Genomic DNA, 21,963 nt, shown 5'->3' with positions numbered 1-21,963 from the left:
AGATAATTAGTGAGATTAAAAAATCAGATGGTTTTTTTTAAAAGAAGTAGAATTATTGAGAGAGTAAAGTTAGAGAAGATGAAGAAGGAAAACATGAAAAACGATGGATTTTACCAACCACAACCGGAGGAAGGGTATTTGGGTACCCGGGTATGCTTCAAACTTAGATAATGTTGGTTGAATTGCTCCAAATTTTCAAAAAACTGTAAATTTTTAGAGTAGATTTGGGCTGGTTCGGTTACCTTATGTGAAGAACAGGTTACCGAACTCATCTGAAAGTGTACTTCGGTTACTTCTTCCAAACACGCAGGTTACTGAACGTCGAAAACTCCGAGAAAATAATCGAACACTTTCACAAAAACAAGGACAATAAGAAATTTTTCAAGAAATCAACTTAAAACTTTCACAAACAGGTACAATCCCATTCTCGGGATGTATTCTAGCGCCAAAATGTAGTAGAATAAAATCCTACTACTACACCCCTTAGATAATCTATACAATAAGCTAAGAAATCATCGTGAAGAACACTTAGAAGAATTTTATTAAGTTTATAAATCAATACAAAGAAGTAAAGTAAAACCCTTAACTTGGGGAGCAAACAACTTTCTCTCTCTTAAAGTTCTAACTCTACTCTCCAAAAGATTTCTCTCCTTACACGGTGGTAGTTGGTCCTATATATAGGAGTTTTACATAGTGGATGACAACTAATAAAGCCCATATATTCGGATCTGACGTGCGATATCTTCGGACGTTTATATTGGATATTCTCTCACGAATCCCTTAAGTTCGCATGGCGTTCATACTTTACTCGTGACTTCATGACGTCATTGATTCCGTCATATGGGATACAGTATGTACGAGTATATTCGCCCCCTTATAATAGTATCCCTTCGCATGCTACCTATGGGTGCGATATTTAACCCCTACAAATAGCTTTTGTAATATCTCTGGCATTCAAAGGAGAAAAACAATATTTTCGAGGCTTCAACCTCCAGGTTCCCACGCTGCCATGCACAACATATTCTTTAGCATAGAGAACCATAACATGACCCACTATTAGCTACGAAAAGGACAGAGTCTATAAACCACAATAACTCCTTCATTTTGAGAATTAGGATGCTCACAAACGCAACTGCATTTTCAGATTGGATAGAGATTGATATATGCATGATTCACAACTAGTCTACCAGTTTGGGCATTTAAAATCCGAGCAGCCATTCAGGCTGCCCGAAACCAACAAGCAGTTCAGACTCCTTAGTTTTCCCTTGGGATGTTTGGATATGCTCTTGACTTGTGCTTCTAAGTGCGGAAATACCGAAATACTCTCGTTAGTGGATTTGTCTCGATAACCCATTCATCTTGCTAGCAACCGCTTAAACCTTGACTTCCGGGCCCAGCCTCATAACACTAAGGGACCGAAAACTCGGAATCCATCGAAACTGACAGGAGGCCAAGTAACCTGCCTTTTTCTTTCTCTCAAAAACCCTTCTTTGGTAACCAAAGACAACTCTCCTAGAAAAACCAAAAACCAAGACCGAAACCCTAGAAAATTGATTGTTTCCTTTTCACAGTTGTGAAACAAAAACAACTCCGCAACACTGATGATGTATATCCCAAAGGAAATTGTTGTGCAAATCCTGTTGCGTCTCCCGGTAAAATCTATATTGAGATTCAGGTGCGTATGCAAAAAATGGTACAAGTTCCTTAAACATAATTCTGATTTTATTAGTAAGCGACTTGATTATTCTATGAGAAAGAACAATGTTACGATATTTTTTACGCAAAAATATGAAACAAGTATTTTCTCTTTAAATTATGACCCGTCATCATTAGCTTCTCGTGAGGTTGTTGAGAAGGTTTATTGGCCATTCAAAAATAAAACTGTTGAAATCTTTGGTTGTTGTAATGGTTTGGTATTCATTAAAATCATGGTGGATTTAGTTATTGGTTTGTGGAATCCGGCCAAGAAACCAATGACTACAAGTTGGTATCAATTGTGAGTCCTTGTAGAAATCGTTAAGACAAAGAGGAAAAATCATGATTGCTGAAGTAGAGGTTTACACATTGAGTTCGAATTCATGGAAAAGAATTGACTACATACCTTACAAAGTTATGGGTGGACCACCAGGAGTGTTTGTGAATGGAGCTTTACACTGGTTAGCAAAACCATGTCCAATTAGATCAGACAATGAGTTTTAACAAGTTTTACTTTCTTTTAACATGTCAGAAGAAGTATTCATCGAAATACCATATCCAGAATACTTTGATGATCGAAACAGGTTTGAGCGTAAACGGATCGATGTTTTGGAAGGACTTTTAGCAATGCTTTTTACTCATTCCAATGTTGGTTTTGAAGTATGGAAGTCCTGGACTAAACGCTACACCATTTCTCGAATGCAAGTTCCTTTTGGTATTTATGGAGGATACAATCATTAATTCGAAAAATTGTTTAAACAAGAAATTAATTCGGCGACACAAAACCTTTTTGTAAGGCAAAATCTTATAGCCCGTTTGGGTAGCACATCAGAAATAATTTTTCCATTTTTAGAAATTAAAAAGTCAGAAGTCAATTTGAGTATCAAATTCAAAATGATTTCTAAAAGTAAGCAAAATAGTTTGGCTTTTAACTTCGCTCCCGATATTAGAAGTCGGAAACAAATTTATATTCAAGTCAAATTTGCTTCTGACTTGAATTGATTTCTACTTCCGGATAAGGAAAGGCACTTTTACGCATGCTAACAAGGTCCCTAGAAAGATATCTTTCTCTTCTCCAAAAATCTCTGTGACAGTCTCTAGCACTCATTCCTTCTCAGCTTCTCTTCTTTCAGATCAATAACCCTTCGATTCCTTTTGGATAATGTCTGAAAAATCTTAGCTTTTGATGGTGATATCTTCAAACAGATCTGCTTCCCCTATTTCAAACAGTAAAACTAACCTCAATAATCCAAGAACCCCAGTTCGGATCAGAAGGAGTTTCAGTGAAATCAAGTAAACAGCCCTTTGTTTGTTCGAAAGAATGAGTATAAAGAGAATGAACAAGATCAGAGTTTGAAGTCTATAAAGATAAGATCATCATCACCTATTACTAAGCATTTCATGACTCCAACAATCTCTACGGTTTCAGAATTTGCTGCTACTTAGTGGACAAGAATGAACCAGTTAGGGTTTCTGATTATAGAAAGTTACCATTTGCAGAAAAGATTGAATCATGTTCTGATTCGGTTATTTTCTTGTTCTCAGGTATTACTCCCAAAAGTTTCTTCCATCGAAGATCTTTCATTTACTGAAATTGTTGATTCAGATTAGGGATTAGCTTCTGGTTCTCAGGTACCCCATAAAACTAGCATGTCTTCAATTTCAGATCCCATTGAAAACCCCATTGTTAGATTAATGAATCACTTTATTCTTCCGTAACTGAAGATAACCAATTAAAACCAGATGAAAACTTTGTTGCCAATTTAACTATGGTAAACAAAGAGTACCGAACAGCGGACTGGGGTGAGAATGCAATAGAGGAAAATCAAGAAATGAATGGTTTTGGATCCCAATAGGAAATAGAAGCTAATGAGGAAGTGAACCAGGAAGAAAACAGTTGATTGATTGTTGAAAAAGATGACAAGAGTTAAGATTTGGCTGATTTTGATTCCGAAATGATAAAAAAAGCCCATGGTGATCCATGAAAAAGATGGTATTAAACTTCCTCAGCATAAGTTAGAGGAAAAGAGTCAGAAGAGAGTTGTTTACTAGCTGCTGGGTTAAGGAGAAGATGGGACACTTGGTATATATGCTTAAACCCGAAATGATAGAAGACTCAGTAGAGTTCTACGAGAAAGATGGTCTTGATATCCTCCATAAAGACGTTGACACTGCAAATTTAAAAATCAGTCAGCATATCTCTGATTCTGATAGTTCTCAAAGCTCCTAAATAGGTGAATATTTTGAGTTTGATAAACAGTTTGCAGTCGTTTTCTTTATATTAAGAACTATTTGTTTTGCAATATGACCTGCTCCAGCTCTTGGTTTCTGCATTAGGCATCTGAATTTGTATCAAAAACCTGTTGACTTAAGAGCAGCAGAATTACTTGAAGCTGCAACAGGTGGAAAAGATTTGTATGGAACTGATTGTCTGTTCCCCTCCTAATTTGCTCGTTCCTATATACATTTTAATTGTCCGGCTTATCTTGATCACCCTCTAGAGTGGCTTCTACTTGGTTTTCTTGTCTCTGTCGATATTCTGTATGGTGAACCTGGTAAATCATTTATTCATATTTCTGTTGCAGAAACTGATCCGTGCAGCCATCGATATGGTGGATGCTAGTTTCATTTTCTCTCTCTTTTTTCGCTCTCTAAGAAAAACAAATCACACACTTTACAAATTACAAGTATCAGCTATGAGACCTCGAATCAGAGGTAAAACACGGTTCCTACTCTTCTTCCTTCATGTTGATTTTCGTGCAGTAGTTTTAACCTGGAATATTTTTTGGGATTGGTATTGACCTAATTCGAGTATTTAGCCCACCTTATGCAATAAATGGCTGGTTATATAACAGGTTGGAATGGTCATTTATGATTCTCAAGTTCCCATTGGTGCTACTCCAGAATACATGGCTTGTTACTACATGGTAATCCTTTTCTTATTGCAACTAGCCAGTGACAATGTTGCAACATTGTTCAGCTATAGATTTTAGGAAGCATATGATTTTTTACATTTTGTTCATATGCAGCTGTAAGCGCAACCTCCTTTTACCTGTTATGGCCCTTGCTCCTGAAGAAAATGATAGGGTGGTAGATATGGCGTAAGTACCGCACATTGTTCTTGGGTGTTTTCTGAGTTTATTGCGACTTTTGTTTTCATACTGATTCACCATTGACGAACACTAAACAGAATGTAGTGCAGTTGAGCATACTTTTCTAGTCTGGGCTTCAAATGTGTTTGACAATTCTTTAGTTTACATTGTGTTTATTCAAATGTCCAGTGTTTAGTTCTGTAGAAAGAAGTAGTCTTCTTGAACGGTTCACACCTCCTAGAAATTTTCATATCATGTACATCTCATGCAGTTCAACCAACATTTTGCTTTTGGAATTTGGTGGAAAAGCAACCTACATTGCAGCTCTTATTAAGGACAGTAATTTGCGATTTTCGCTCACTTATTCTGATAAAGTACCTGTCATTCCTAATATTTTAGCTTGATACAGTTCTATTACATGGCCTACTCTCACTATAAGTGAATTAACACCAACTAGTTGACATTTATTTTTAAGGTTTTCATTTTCTTACCTGATTAGGTTCCACTGTCACATGAAACATACTAACATGCCAAATCTAATCTTTAGTGGTGAAGGTTTGTGATAAAAGTTGAACATAGCCATGGGCAAGGATTGAGGTTTTTCTGGCGTGTCTTACAATTTGTCAAAAACTCACATGTCGACTAGTCGATAAACACTCAGAATGTAGTAGGGTTGAGCATACTTTTCTAGTTTGAACTTCAAATGTGTTCGATATTCCTTTGTTCATAGTAATGTGTTTATTCAAATTTCCAATGCTTAATTCTGCAGAAAAAGCTAGTCTTCTTGAACTTTTCACATACATGCTGTTCTACCACCAGTTTGCTTTCTATGTTTGATGCCATCCCTCTGTTCATTTATTTTTTTTTCTCTCTGTTAGGATTGCACCTGGTGGTAAAACAACCTATACTGCAGCTCGCATGTAGTACAGGGATACACACTTGTCACTCATTATTCCAGTAATGTACATGTAGTCGGAATATTTTTGCTTGATACAGTTTCATCTAATGGCCAGCTTTCACTATGAATGATCTAGTACCAAATCTCACACTTACTTTTAAGGTTTTCGTTTCCTTATCTATTTAAGTTTCCACTGTCACAATAAACATGCTAATATGCTGAATCTATCTTTAATGGTAAAGGTTAGTGATAAAACTTGAACTTACCCATGGTCAATAGTTGAGGTTTTTCCGGTCTGTCTTACCAGTTGTCAAAAATTTACAGTCACTAGTCGAAAACTGGTTCCCGATTTTGTCTACATACTGTGCTACTTAGTAATGAGCTGCTCGTGACAGGATATAGGGACAATACTATAAGTTAAGAATAGGTGACTACATATTAGTTGGATTCTTTACAACGTGAAACCTTTTTTAATCTAGTTACATTTTATGAGGTGTGCATATACAATTATGGCATGCATTTTTTTGACTGAATTTTTATAGAGCTACCCTTTTCTTTGGATTTCCGAGATTGACTTCTACTTTTGGTATCCAAACACACTCCTGACTTGTTTACTTCTTTGAAGTCAAAAAATAACATCTCAAGGAGAGGATGTTTGGATACCAGAAGCAGAAGTCAATCCCAGAAGTCAGCAGCAAAAAGTTGGCTTTCACTTATAGAAGTCAATCAATCCCAATTTTAGTTGCCAACCTAACTTCTGACTTTTTGCTTCTAGAAGTTGAAGAACAACTTCTGAGAATGCATTCAAACACCTTTAGTTCCAAACTAACTTTTGACTCTTCGACAAATATATCATTGCATGCATCAGAATTTTCATGTCTGTCTGTCTGTCGTTTTGTTTTTACCCCCTTCAGATGCATGTTAGTGCTCAGTTTCTTACCCTCTTACTCTCATCAGAAGTTGTTTATGCAAATGAGGTAAAGGAATCTTGACTCAAGTCGCTTACTGCAAATTTGCAACGGATGGGAGTGACTAACACTATAACCAAGTTGGGAAGAAGGTTAGTTTGAGTTATCACTATTGTCTTATCATTATTTACCAGAATTAGATTATTGTGTTATCTAATTATTGAATATTGAGTTACCAAAATAATATCAAACATTGTAAATCTATGTTTAGACATTGTAATGTCTTCCACAAATGCACATTTCCCATACTATTTTAGGTTAATATTGCAGAATCCCACCTCGCGTGGTTTAGTGATGGTGACAAAATATAAAAAAATCTCCCTATCCAGTGGGAATAATATTTTACATGTTAGTTTGTTGCATACATCATCTCTCATGTCAGAACATCATATGGTACATGTCCACAAGGGGGTGAAGTTAAGTTCGATTTCATGGAGGATGGATTTGACCAAAATTTCTATGTCACTCTACAACAATGGTTGCAGTTAGTGAATGTTGAATACTAAACATGCATTTTGGTGGTAACAACCATGTTTTGGACATGGAATATTGGAAGGTATACAACATTGTGTGTTCTTGCGGAAGGTAGATTCTTCCTTTCTGTTAATGTAGGAAGTCGCTGCAATATCCAGGTTATGAATTATAGATGTCCAATTAATGTTGCGATTTCTCTCCATTTTGGAATCGTATAAGCTCAAACATGGATCTTTCAGTAAATGATGACCGCAGAAACTAAATTTTCCTGGGTACAGCTTAGATACTTTGGCCCTTAGTTAACCTTATACTATCTTGGTTGGCATTCCTGTGGCCCTCCTAATGTGCTCGTTTCTATATACATTTCAATCATCTGACTTATCTGGATCACCCCCTTTAATGGCTTCGACGGTTCGACTTTTTTTTTTGGTCTGTGTCATTATTCCTTTTGGTGTATGAACCTGATAAATTGTTAATTCATGTTTCTGTTGCAGAAACCGATCCAAGCAGCCATTGGTATGGTTGACGCTAGTTTCATTCTCTCTGTTTTTTCGCTTTCTAAAAAAGACAAATCACACACACTTTACAAGTATCAGCTATGAGACCTCGAATCAGAGGTAAAACACAGTTCTTACTCGTCTTCCTGCATGTGGATTCTTTATTTATTGTTTAGTAGTTTTAACCCGGTGTACTTTTAGGGATTATTTTTATTGGTGTTGAATTAATTCGAGTATTTGGCTTACCTAATGTAATACATGGCTGGTCGTATAACAGGTTGGACTGGTTGTTTATGATTCTCAAATTCCCATTGCTGCTATTCCAGAAAACATGGCTGGTTACTACATGGTAATCTTTTTCTCATTTGCAACTACACGATGATAATGTTGCAACATTGTTCGGCTGTAGATTTTAGGATGCTTACGACTTTTTACATTTTGTTCATATGCAGCTGTGAAGTTCATATGCAATCTATTTTATACCAGTTATGGCCCTTGCTCAAGAAAATGAAAGGGTAGTAGATATGGCGTAAGTACCACACACTGTTCATAGGTGCATCCTTAGTTTATTGGTATTTTTATTTTCATACTGATTCACCATTGAGCAACAGTAAACAGAATGTAGTACGGTACTGCGGTTGAGCATACTTTTCTAGTTTGGACTTCGAATGTGTTTGATATTCCTCCAGTTTATAAATACGTGTTTATTCAAATTTCCAATGTTTAGTTCTGTAGAAAAAAGTAGTCTTCTTTAACTGTACACGTTTCCTATAACTTTTAACATCATGTACATCACATGCTGATTTACCAACAGTTTTGTTGCCATGTCTGTTTTCTATTTTTCTCTCTTTTAGGATTGTACTGGTAGTAAAACAACCTATATTGCAGCTCGTGTATAGAATGAAACAACACCAAATAGCCCTTCTTATTGTTCATATTTACTTTTAAAGGTTTCATTTCCCCTGTCACAAAACATGCTAATACGCCTAATTTTATCTTGAATGGTAAAGATTAGTGGTAAAAATTGGACTATCCAAGTGGCAATACTCATTTTTCAGACCGAAATACAATGCACAAGGCATGTCAGTTCAAAACTCGTGCCTATCCTGATTCAATAAAAGGAAAAACTCGTGAGTAATAGATCACCCGATTAATGTCAAGCATTTCCTACACGGGGAAGCATTTCCAAAACTAAAAATGTTTGGGAGTATAAAGATTGTGTTTCACTTTCACATGAGACTTAGAGACATTCAAAATGAAACATTGTGATGATTCATTGTGTTGTTTTAAAGCATTCCTCTCAAACATTGTGATGATTCATTGAAGGACATTTAATAATGAAACATTGTGTTGTTTCAAAACATCTCTTAAACATTTTGATGATTCAACATTCCTCTTAAAATTGACATGTCCATATCCATCCATATCTATATATACCCCTTTACCATACTTACTCCTGCAATAACTTGTTTCCAGACTCATTTTAATTGTAGCAGTCTCACGCTCCATTAGCAGTAACTAACTAGTTTCGCATTACCTGCGAACTCATTTTTGGTTTCGCGCGCTCTTTCAACAATATTTTAAAATTAGGAGCCGAAATGGCTGCAGAAAACAGTGATACATTCTTATCATCGATAACAGAGAAAGTGGGCAGCATTGAAACGTTGTATGAAATCTTACGGAATCAAAACTCGAGCATTTCTCCATCCGTAAGTCAAGAAAAACCCTGAAATTTTCTTAAACATATTCTTCTTGTTTCAAGCTATTAGGGTTTTTAACTTTTATTTAGATTCTAAGGTTTCTCGTCGTAATTCTTAAACCCTAATTTTCTGGTTTCAATTTTGATTTTATTTTTCTGAAACCCTTATCTTCTTTCTGATTGTGTTGTTCCAGTCGGATGAGGAAACAAGACTGGGGATAAAAAGAGGATAGAAGATCTGACCCAACAGGCACCTGTCATCGTCCAGTCTCCCCTAAAGGTATACACATTGATTCAACAGTTCATCAATTTTTCTTTTTCCTTATTAACATTCAAAGATGAAATTATCAAGTATTTCATCAATGGTTTAGAATTTATCAAAAATAAATAAAGAAATTCTGGTGATCAAACAGGCACTAGAGGAGCAATGTTTTAAAATTTAAACCTCCTTTGAAAAAATGCCAAAAATGCGGGAAACTGAAAATAGCCGGGAGGCAGGTGCTGAATATCGTGGATGCAGTACGAAGGTTTAGATATTTTGGATCTCAACATCAACAACCTTCGGAAACGACATTTGTTTCTGACTCGGATAATGAGGATGGATACTCTGGGATCCAGAAGAACAGTATAGCCATTGTTCAGCAATGGCAATCTAGTCAGGAAACAACAATGGAAGATGAGAGACAACAATCAGAATGGGAAAAGGTTCAAGGTTTGAGTCGAACAAATAGAAAGACTCAACACAGAAAGGGATACGGTGGTTCCAAGGAAGTTGGTCCACGTCGACAAAGTTATAATAATTCTTGGAACGATGTCATACTGGCACCAACGCTGATGCACTTTGATCCGGAAACAGTAGATTCAGGATCATCTTCAGATTCCTCTACTGCTTCTGTCAGTAGAAGATCTTGTTCATCGGCTTCGTATTCATCTTCCTACGTTGGTTCAAATTATCAAAGTAGGACTCGAAGAACGTCTACTTCGTCCCCATATTCTGCTTCCGAGATTGTTTCTGGTACTTCAAGTCCAATCTAAGGAGAGTCTACTGGTAGTGAGTCGGAGCCGTATTCACCAAACGGAGTGATGGATCACCGTGGCGGTTATAGGTCAAGGAGAAAATCACCATCCGAAGCTTACTCGAGGTCCGCATCACATTCACGCAGTAGATCACCAATTGAGGAGTATCCACATAAGAGGAGTCATTATTCCAAGGCTGGTCCTTCAAATCCTTCACATCAGAAGATGGGATGGTTTGGACGAGCCAAGAACAAGATTGGAAACATGTTCCACCGTCACAGCGACCACCACCATCATCCCCGTGATACTAACGATGTTTCAGCATCTAGGGAGGATCGAAATGCCCGCGCTCATCGTCGCTCCAAGACTGGGAATCCTGGAAATAATGTTGTACTCCACCGCCAAAGTAAAGAGCAAAAGGTGACAAAGAACAAGAGAAGAACACCGGTTAAGAACAAACAAGGGCATCTTAAAAATCTTACTGGAGGTTTCTTTAGTCACTTTTGGGGATCCAAGAAATCTAAACCGTCAACAGCTGAAAAAAGACTGTTAGAAAGAACAGTGACCGGTGAAGGAAATAATAGACAATATAATTCTAAGTTACTGCCAAGAAATTGGATTGGTTGGAGAATATTCATAGAAGAAGACTGCCTGGTGGAACTAAGTATCCCAAGTCTAACGGGGGTAAACCTAATAATAAGTTGAAAAAACTTTTGTAAGACAGGACTTAAACCTGGCTTCTGTTATTTGAATATATACAATGTTAAGGTACATTTTGAGATAACTGACTTCGTATCTGTTCCTCGAGTGATATTTTTGTTTTTGGTACTGCGTAGTAACTCTATCCAAAGAGAATTTATATGTGGGGCACCTGGCTAATTGGGAAGCAGATTCTTAAAAGAATTTCATCTAACGCTGTTACCTACAATATACTTATACTATTACTGATTTTCCACGGCATTGAAATTTCTTGAAAACCTGTCATGTATACATTTCCTTTTCTGCATAACAAAATGCATTTCTGACACTGCAGAGAAAACAGAACTAATCCTACTTTATAAGGTTTGTTATCTGCTGCAACATGAATGATTTGAGTTTGATAAACAATTCATTTTCGTTTTCTTCAAATTTTTAGAACTACCATATGACCTTGCCTGCTCTTGGTTTGTATCAGACCTCTACGATTGCATCAACAAGCTGTCAACTTAGCAGCTAGAGAATTACTTGAACTTGCAACAGCTGGAAAAGGTTTCTCTGGAACTTACTGTCTTTCCCTGCATTGTTTCTCTTGTTTGGTTCAGCATAAATATATTGTTGTTGTAACTTGTATGTTCTCTTTGTGCTTCTTTTGGCAGTATTTAAGGCACAGCTGGATTAGGCTCAAACAGCAACAAAGTCGGCCTTTTTAATGAGCAAACAAAGTATTGGGACAATTCTCTGATGGACCGAGAATTCGGACTCCTCCGAATCGCACAAAAAGATTTCAGCATCCGTATATATTAGATAAACCCCAAAACCCTAACGTAGGCAGCCTTGAACTTTTCACAGATAACCGATGTGTATTTCACACGAAGTTGCTGTGGAAATCCTGTTGCGTCTACCAGTAAAATCTATATTGAGATTCAGGTGCGTATGCAAAAAATGGTGCAAGTTCCTTAAACACAATTCTGGTTTTGTTAGAAAGCGACTCAATCATTCTATTGAAAAGAAAAATTATACACTTCTTTTTAGTAGAAAACATGATTATGATATAATCTCTATAGATTACGACCCATCGTCCTCAGTATCTCATGAGGTTGTTCAGAGGGTAGATAAACCATTCAAATATACATATGTTGAAGTCTTTGGTTCAATGGTATTGTATTCCTTAAAATCGATCCGGACTTGGTTATGGGTTTATGGTATCCGGCTACTAAAGAATATGTTAAGATTATAGTCCCACATTGTCTGGGTTATCTAAAATCCCGTGATTTATAACTCTATGGGCCTCTCCATTCATTGTCAATTGGTTTTGAGTTGGACGCCCGTATTCTAACATGATATCAGAGCATGCTATTTGTGTCGAGTCATTTGACCGCACCTTTACTCCGCGTCACCCGATTTTGTCCACGTGTTAGACCCAACGAGGCTACACGTGAGGGGGCGTGTTGAGATTATAGTCACACATTGTCTGGGTTATCTCGGATCCTGTGGTTTATAACTCTATGGGCCTCTCCACTCATTGTCAATTGATTTTGAGTTGGATGCCCGTATTCTAACAAAACTAGTTGGTCACCCGTGCTATGCACGGGCCAGTGTCTGGCTTATGATGTTTTAAAATTCAATAAGCTTATGATCCTGAAAATTAATAAAACATCCAATAAACTAATAAAAACGCAATGTAATAAAAGAAAACAAATTAAAAACTTATGCCTTTCAGGCTTTTTCTAGTTTTGATATTTTTAAAATTTTTGGAGTTTATGCTTTCCTCTTTTTTGCTTTTTAATGTATTTTATTTTTGCATTTTCTGGTCCATTCAATCATTATGTGCATGTACTTCATCAGCAAAAGCGTCATAGAGATCGCGATACATGATAATCTTCTCAAAAGATTCTCGTTTGGCCATTTAATTTTTTATAAGCTCCCCAGTTTCGATGATGTCCTTCGATATTTTTGGTATATCATTGAGGTTAAATAGATGTAGTAATTTTTTCGATAACTTAATAACTTTTTCTGGTTTTCTTTCTTTTCATAAAAATAAAAATACTTTAAATGAAAATTAATCACTAGATAAAGAATAATTAGAACTAAAATAACATAGAAAAATCAGAATCAAATACTCTCTATGTCTTTTTTAATTTATCTGTCCTCTATTCTGTTTTGGTCTGTCCTTTTTATCTATCTGCTCTTTTTATAGACATATTTTCTCATTAAACTAATCATTTTTAATATAAACTTAATCCTAAATTTTAAATTATATCTCAATATATAAATAAACAAATCTATTTAAGATATTTCTTATCAACTTTCATTCTTTTTTAAATAAATAAAAATATTAACTATCAGATTCTTTATAAAGATTTTTATCTATCTCCATTCCCTTTCTAAATAAAAATATTTGCGGCTATATTTTCTAAATAAAAATATTTATGGCTATAAAACTCTTTTAAACATTCCTCAGAATAATAGAATTACCTGATACATTTCTTTTTGTCAGTAATAATATAACATTTAATATGGTTGGTCATGAGATTCTCACCGTTCTCTTTAATAACTTGACTTAGTCAAATAGAAAGTTAATAAAAGACATAAGAAATACAAAATAGAAATGATAAACATTCAAGGATTTACATAAGTTATTAATTAATTCAGAAAACATACTTACACAATGTTGTAACCCACTTGTATTTTTGATGGAGCAAATCATGTTGAACCGGAAACACTTTCATTTGTTCATGTACTTTGACTTATGTAGAAATTATAATTACTTCCCTGGCGCAAGGCCGTCTTACTCGTCTAGAGTGTCCTATGCGAACTTGAAATTTGGGGTTTTTTATGGGCTACTAAATCATTGTAAGAGTTAAAATTTTAGATTATAGGAAAATAAATTTTGTATGTTTAACTCGATAACTTGAATTAGGCTATGGCCACAACAAAAATTTCAGCTCTTTTGGTTAGATTTTTGGTTCTAAGCCGAAATTTTGGCATAAAATACCGCCCAAATTGGTTGCTGTTTTCAAAAGCTAAGATTTTAAATAAATTTTGTAGTTGTTACAAACCATTTGCTAACAACTATAAGTGTTACAAATTATCTGTAATGCAAATAAGTGAGACAGAACACTTTACTTATTATATGTTACACATTAACTACTATTAGAAGAATCTTTTTTTATTTTGACCCCTTAAAATTTGGGACCCTAGGCGACCGCCTAGTCCGCCTTGCCCCTAAGATGGCCCTGCCCTGACGATTTCCACTGAAACGGATTACAGAGTCTCTCCAAATCATCACCGTCTTTTCGAATAAAAATGTATCTACGTTCACAAATCTCAGACATATAGTATACGCCAAACAATAGTGGAGCGAGGAATTATTGTTTCTTAGTGGGGGAGAGGGAGTTGATTAACCAAACTAAGGCCATTTTTTTGATAAGCTTGTTTTATGGCTGTATCTAGTTCATGTCTTCCGTACAACGGTCTCATAGGTTGAAACTTATACATGCAATTTATAAAACAATATCTGATCTTTTTCAATTTTTAGTTTGGATTTTTGGTTCAGGTTCCATCATAAAGTTGGGTGCTCACATTTCCTTTAAAAACAACATTATCCAAGTATTTTAGTCACACAAGTTATATACACCATAGGAAAACAACATTATCCACGCATCTTATATGTTAAATGCAGTTCATTATATGGTTAATCATTTGTAATCCAAACCGACGCATTTTTAGTATTTGATGTCACTGTGACACTGGAATAATCCAAGTACGATACGTGCTTCTCTATAGGTCTTGTAGAGGGCTACGCGGTCCTTCGAAAATGTTCAGCATACGAAAATACCTTTCTACTGCATGAAGTATGATGAGCATTGTACAGTTTTTTTTTTTGATAAGCTAGATGCAGCTAGCACACTTAGGATCCCAGTTCCTGAACAACCGAGTCTACCAAATTAATTTCGTTTTTTTTCTTTCTTATCATCCAATTTGTTGTTTTCTTCTACTCCATTGTGTCAGGTTATTGCCCCAAATGAACTTTGTTGGAAAGCTGAAGTGTTAAAAATCAAATCAGATGCATATCCATCAGCTTTTTCTGGAATCAGTTTTTTACAAACCCAAAACTCCATTGGATGCTGAAGTGTAAAAAATCTAATCAGCTGCATATCCATCAGCCTGTTTGTCACTTTCCTTGCATAACTTACGGTTAATACGGATGTCCCGTTGGGCAGGCGGAGGAGGACTAAAATTTGTTGGAGTAAGTAGGAGAAGTAAGTTTTGTTTTCGAGGCTTCGAGGAAGAGAAGTATCAGGTATGTCTGGGGATATTATAACTCTTTTTTAAGGATAAGACGCTTGGATGTTACCTTCTTCTCCCCAATTAAGTCCTCAAGAGTATCATACAATATAATATTAGAGCGATGATACACACCCAAGGTGTGTACCACGATCTGCACTGCAAACAAATCCAAGGGTTGTTAGCGCATCCCTAAGGGGGGATTTGCAGGGGATGGGGCCAAAGGTGGGGCCCTTTTTTTTTCTCTCTCACACGGTGCAGCCGCAGGATTTCCTCCACGGTACACCAATCATTTTCGATAATATTAAGTCTGCACCATTGTTATATATGCCATATCACCTATAATATTTCTTCTTCAAATCGATTGGGATTCGAGTGCAACCCTTACAACTATTGGTATTTGATACGAATGCAGATAAGCCAAGAACTTATAATGCAGTCGACAAACATAAAAGAGTTTATATCAGTGAACTGACGAAAGCCTAAGACAAACCAAAGAAAATCAACATATAATGTAACCGTGATGAACTCCTACACCATATCACTTATTAGACCCCTTTTTCGAACCCTTGGATGCCACCCCATACAAATTCAGGGTCTTCATAAACACAAAGAACCTAAATTAACCTTTACGCAAAAGAAACGATTTAGTCGAACCAAACCAACAACATGAAAACACGCATTTGTTATCTACTTAAAAGTCAAAATTTCCTTCATCTAATATAACCCAAAAAAGTTTTTACAAATCTATCTATTTCCAACATTCTCCTTCTGTTTCTTGATCTTAAAAACCTTCTTGACAATATCCTTCTCCTAAACCAAGAAAACACAGATAATCCTACAAATAACAAAGAAATTTTTAGTTAACAACATTCATTCAAGTTACCGCAAATCTTCAATGGTATCATATATGACAATATTCTTGACATATATTTTTCATTTAAAAATATTCAAATTGATTACGTTTCTCATATGATCATAAAACCTAAAAAGAAATGTGTGATGGTATATGTGACATCTTAATCTAAGCTAGCCTAGCGATTATTCCGTTTATGAAGTACAGTTTGCATTTCTTGCAAGAATGTATTTGCGATTTTAAGGTGCAACATCGATTGCATATAATTAAGTAGATTCAAAGATTCAAAAGAGATATACCAAATTCTTGCGGAAATTTATCAGGAATCCCATAAGTACTTTCGAGCTTCCCATGAAAAGCTTGAGCATACCTGCAAAACAAATGCATGTTAGAAATCAACCAACAATAAGAAAAAGAAAAAACACGACGAATACCGTAGATGAAAAGATTTTGAGCGTACTTGCAAAACAAAAACTACGATCAATACCGAAGAACAAAAAAGCAATGTGCAATATTTTGTCCAATTTTAAGGTGCAACGTCAAACTTGCAAACAGAAAAGAACTCGCGTTATCACCCACGACGCCAAATTTCAGAATCAACTTATATTGGATATCACAATATTTAATCAACTTGCATATAAGAAGATTCAAAAATTCCAAAGAGATATACCAAATCCTTTACCTCTTGCGAAAATTGATCAGGATTCCTATAAACACTTTCAAGTTTCTCATGAAACACTTTTGAACGTATCTGGAAAACAAAAAACAAACGCAAATCATTGATCAACAAATAATAATAAAAAAAAACTCGAACAATACCGTAGAAGAAAAAGCGACGTGCAAATAATGTCTTGTCCTATTCTTGAGTGCTTTATATAGAGAAAAGCCTACAAAATTCATTAACTTAGTTTTGGAAATAATATAATAAATTTCTTATAGCTTTTAGTATATTTTTGGATAGCAGAATATTTTCCGATAACTATGTTATTTGTTGCAATATTTTGTCTAATTAATCCCTTATTTAACGATCCAAAAAATATATTTTGTACAAAAAACGTTAAATATCTATTTTCATGTCCAGGAATATAATTAATATTTTTTATGTTTGCTTTTGTACACAATTGAGATATATTGAGCATTTTCTACACATTTAAGAATGAGAATCTTTTTTTTTTATGGAATGAAAAATAATATTGAAACTCATTCATCATTTTTTATCTCATTCATCCTTGAATTGCTTCGATCGCATATCACAAAAGTGAAGCAGCAGGGAGAAAATCATAGGCGAAAAATCATGAAAGGGAAAAAATCATAGGAGCGGTAGCAATAAAGATATGAAACAAAGATAACCATAGAAAAAGATGCTCATTATCTCACCTATACACTCGTACGAAAGTAAACGTCCAGACTTAATTTTATTGTTTCAATATTGACTATGAGGAACAATTACGATCAACTTCAAAACAAAAACAAATATAAATTAAAAGGAACAAAAATACTAAACAATAAAAGGAATAAAGGAATAAAAAAAAAACTAGGATTGCGTAATAGAAGATGTTTAAGGGAAAACTGTGAACTATGAAAGATAAAAGTTCATCGCTTCATCCTTCGCTGCGAGGATATATCACCATCATCTGCAAAAAAATTCAATTTCCAAAATAAAAAACCAAAAAACAATAAAATTATAGGAGAAGAAAAAAACAATAGGGTAAATGATAAGAGTTTACCTTTGTGCGAGTGCTTTATATAAAATTCGACCAAGCCTGGAAATTCCATAAATAGAAGACGATTTATTGGAAATAATATCAATTTATGGTAGCCATATTTATCTTCTGAAGAAGGCAAAAACTAAATCTTGGAAATAATATCGATTGATATTCGTAAATTTCTTACCATAATCTGGTTGAAAAGAAACTGCATCATGCATTAATGAGGAAACAAAAAAAAATTATGAATTGGGAAAAGAAAAATAGAATAAGTCATGCTACTGTTGAAGGCAGCAAATGCAGGAAACAAACAAAAAAATTAAGAATTGGGTAAAGAAAAATAAAGTAAGTCATGCTACTGCTGAAGGCAGTAAATGATGAACCCAAAAATTAGAAAAAGCAAGAATTTTGATTGCCAGTGTAAGAATAAACATAAGTTGATCTGGTTCAGGTACACATATTATTTGCCCCAAATTCTTTTTCTCATGGAAAACTAAAAATGCTCAAAACACAGATTTTAAGAAACAAAATATCAAACTCATCACCTCACCTTTACACGACATCATTGAATGATGATTTATCGCCACTAAAGCAAAGAGATTCACAACCAACATCTGCAAATCAAAAACCAAACATCATCAAAAAGATCCGATATTTATTATTATTATTAACAATAATAAAAAAATCAATAATAAAAAAGCAAGAAGAAAAAACCTTAGCGAAAAAAAACTCACCACGTGATCCCAACCTTGCAGAGCACTTTATATAGATAGCATGAAATTTCCAGGAAAACAAAACCTTAAAATAGGCAATACAATATTTAATTTAAGGAATAAAATCGTGATAGGAATCAAAATATCTTTAAATTTTGGACATATATATTATATCCATATCATCATAATCAGTGGTTGGAAACATATTAGTATACAAAATCCGGGGCATATCAAGACATAACAAAATTAACAATTCATCTTATTTAACCTTTTTTTTTAATTTATTTTATATCTATTTTTTTTAATTATGGTATAAACAAAATTAATAAAAAGTAACGTGTAAATGACGTTAACTAATTCAACAATATTGCTCGTTTTTTTTATGATTGTTTTGTATGAGCTTAGCCCGTTATTTTTTTTTTGTTTGCTCGATTATTTATATGCTAATCAATATTTGTTCCTATTATTTTGTTTCAAATTCTAACGATTGCGCAATTTTTTTTGTTGTCAAACAGGATTAACAATAAGGTTATTTGCAAGAGAGACACATTCTCTGATCGAAAGGTTAGTATCCACAGTCAATTTAATCATTTTCTTAAGTTTCTCATTATCGGAAGTGTCATCGGGAATAATTGATTTTAATTGAGAGAACGAAAATGTAATTAGGAAAAGAGAAATTCGAAGAATTGTAATAGGAGTCATAGGACATTGGACATTGGATATATTTTTCATAATTTTTTTGTTAATTTTTATTAATGTTATAATCGATGATGCGATTGATTGCGTGATTATTTTCGTGATTGATGCATGATTAATTTAGTTTTTGGGTGAAGCCGTGAATGCATGACTTAATTATTTTTGTTAATAATTTATTTTTTGAGATAAACTTTTATTGGCAACAAAATATTTGTTTCCAAAAAAATTCGTGGAATCTTTTTGCACTTTTCCTTATGGTACACGTCAAATGGTGTTCACATTTTGGCACTAAAAACATGGAGCGGATAAAGAATTTATTCTACCTGTTCCAAGTCTATTAACTCTTAAACTTTTGGTGAAGTTTTATGAACTGGGTTCTCTCCTTTAAAATGTCCCGGATGAGTGTTTTTTAAATGTTGCAATCGGGAGTGTTTCTGTGTTTTCTTTAATTTCTCAAGTTCATTCCTCTAATTTGTCTATGCTTTTTTTTTGTTGAAAGATGGAAAGACCAGGAGATTAGCATTTGAAGCCAATTCAGATGAGATCTACTCTCTACCATAGCTTTTCTCTTAAGTGATTTGTCCATATTCTGATATTCATCGGCATAAGATATTGAATGTGTATCTACTAGATACACATTCAATATCTTATGCCAAAATAGATACACATTCACTATCGGCATAAGATATTGAATGTGAATGTGTATCTAGTAGATACACATTCACTATCTACTGATTGAATAAAATAAGAATGTCTTGCAACTGCAATTTTTTGAGTTTTACCAAAATAGAAAAATACCCTTTGAGATGAACTCCAAAACCTGCCTTTGGGGTGTTCGTAAAAATGGTTCAACGTACTCGTTTTATGTTCAGTCTATTGGATTTCTCTCATCTACTTATGTTGGTTCCCGACCCAGCACCATTTGATTTTTCTTTCAAAAACCCATTTTGATTTCATGATTCGATCATCCAGTTTTCTTTAAATCCATGGTATTCACATGAAAAGTTTGATCAGATACCATTCAACTAACGAATACCACCTGAGAACACCTATGGGTCGGCTTTTAAGCTTTTCCATTATCTGATATCTCTTTGTTTTTACTCTTGTGATTTCTAATTGTTAATCTTTGCTATTATAAAGTGGTATTATCATAAAAATGATCTCTTTTTTTTTATTTAACTTTTAGTAGCACGACATTCTAGCTATCTAAAAGCTTTGTTTTCCCATTGAAGTTCAAGCCATGATATGTGATTATTAACAGTTTGCCAAAATGATTCAACGAATCATTGTTTGAATGAATCCTTGTTTCAGAACTAGTTTTTTACATCTTTGGATTTCTTTTAAATATTGAAATTGTTTATAACCTGTTTATAAAAATATTTCCATTAATCATTCTTTTAAACTAGAAACATGATTTTATTTTTCCTTCATTCATATATAAAATTAAAGGGTAAAAATCACCTTTTAGTAAAAATTCATTTCAACTGGGCACAATGTTCAAAGAGAGAGTTTTTTTCGGAGTACGAAAAGTTTTAAATAAAGAAATTTATTATTTTTATTCATGAGTGAAAAATTTTCAGATGTGTCAATGTATTATCTTATCTACTTTATCAGATGTCAGTGTAAAATTAAAATCAAACTACTTTATCTTCTCTACTTTATCTTGTCATAAAGTACTATCTTATCGTATTTTCTAGTGTTTATGAATTAATAAAGTTAAAAGTAGGCCTTTGATTAATCTTTGCTCTGGTTTGTACTTTGTACCAGCATCAAGCTCCAATGATAGATTCGGTCCTCGCGCTTATGAAGGTAAGCCTTGTAACGATGGACTAGGTCTGATGACCGACCATACCAAGAGGAACAATGATCTACCTGATGCATAGTGTTGCAGTTACGCTGATGCGATGCCTGCGACGATGGTATAAATGACCAAAGTATCACGAAGCACAACCTCAGCAACGATGGTCCAACCCCGATGATGACGAAGAACTAAAGTCAATGAGCCAAAGGACGATCCAAAGTCAACGACGATGATCTGTGGAAACGAAGATCCCGAGTCTTGCTACGATGTCCAAAGCCCTCCACTCCGATGAAGCAGTAACGATCATACAGTTCCGACCTTGCTGCCATGATCGTTTAGGCAGAGAAATTAAGCGAAAGATCGAAGCATGATGTATCCGCTGCCCAGCTCAGTTACGAAGATACAGCTTCCAATGCATGTGCCCGACGAACAAAATTATCCTACATAAAGGTTCTCCAACGAGAAATCCAGTGTTCTACCAACGTGAAAGCTACTTGCCGTACGATTCCCTAAGTAAATATCCTCATGAAGTCCAAAGCTTCCAAAATTGTAAAGTCTGACGAAGATGCAACTCCTACAACGAAGAGCTAAAGAACAACGATGCGCAAAGACTGACCCCGCAGGGATGAAAGTCCGGTGACGATGGCGCAGAGTGATGCAGTCCCGATCCTCCATTCCGTTGATGCAGCTTCCATCTTCGGTCCCACAATCTAGTAATATACCTTCGGTCCGACAGTTAACACCAGAGTTCCAGCAACGGTTCTCCACACAAGTCACGACAGTTGAGATTAATTGAGAGCTCGAGAGTACTGCTTAATCAGCTATATCAACAAATTGTATCAACGTACGAATTCCAGTATAGCAG

The 21,963-nt window shown here is 34.9% G+C and overlaps 1 protein-coding gene and 1 long non-coding RNA gene across 7 annotated transcripts; one reads left to right on the top strand and one right to left on the bottom strand.

Annotated features, from left to right (window-relative positions):
- Nucleotides 1-2,719: 2,719 nt before the first annotated feature.
- On the top strand, nucleotides 2,720-9,320 carry LOC113288482. Of its 6 annotated transcripts, XR_003330641.1 has the most exons (9): nucleotides 2,720-3,929; nucleotides 4,281-4,410; nucleotides 4,551-4,622; nucleotides 4,725-4,796; nucleotides 6,643-6,745; nucleotides 7,622-7,744; nucleotides 7,902-7,973; nucleotides 8,077-8,153; nucleotides 9,266-9,320. XR_003330641.1 is itself a non-coding variant. In XM_026537531.1 (8 exons), the coding sequence occupies exons 4-8, from the start codon at nucleotides 4,567-4,569 to the stop codon at nucleotides 8,141-8,143; spliced, it is 390 nt and encodes a 129-aa protein (XP_026393316.1). In that variant the 5' UTR covers nucleotides 2,720-3,327; nucleotides 3,439-3,929; nucleotides 4,281-4,410; nucleotides 4,551-4,566; the 3' UTR covers nucleotides 8,144-8,384. The 6 variants fall into 6 exon arrangements, 2 of the variants coding, with proteins under 2 accessions (XP_026393316.1, XP_026393315.1); XR_003330640.1 differs by lacking the exon at nucleotides 9,266-9,320 and having other exon boundaries at nucleotides 6,646-6,745; nucleotides 8,077-8,384; XR_003330637.1 differs by lacking the exon at nucleotides 9,266-9,320 and having other exon boundaries at nucleotides 8,077-8,384.
- Nucleotides 9,321-15,736: 6,416 nt separating this feature from the next.
- On the bottom strand, nucleotides 15,737-18,567 carry LOC113285919. Its single transcript, XR_003329008.1, has 5 exons — nucleotides 17,910-18,567; nucleotides 17,560-17,816; nucleotides 16,865-16,933; nucleotides 16,482-16,552; nucleotides 15,737-16,164 (listed from the first exon to the last, which is right to left on the bottom strand). It is a non-coding gene; the product is annotated as an uncharacterized LOC113285919 (long non-coding RNA).
- Between the last annotated feature and the right edge of the window lie 3,396 nt (nucleotides 18,568-21,963).

Source organism: Papaver somniferum, chromosome 6 (assembly GCF_003573695.1).
Source record: "Papaver somniferum cultivar HN1 chromosome 6, ASM357369v1, whole genome shotgun sequence".
NCBI classification, from domain to species: domain Eukaryota; kingdom Viridiplantae; phylum Streptophyta; class Magnoliopsida; order Ranunculales; family Papaveraceae; genus Papaver; species Papaver somniferum.
Note: the sequence above shows the minus strand (reverse complement) of the source record. Positions and strands in the feature narration are given on the sequence as shown.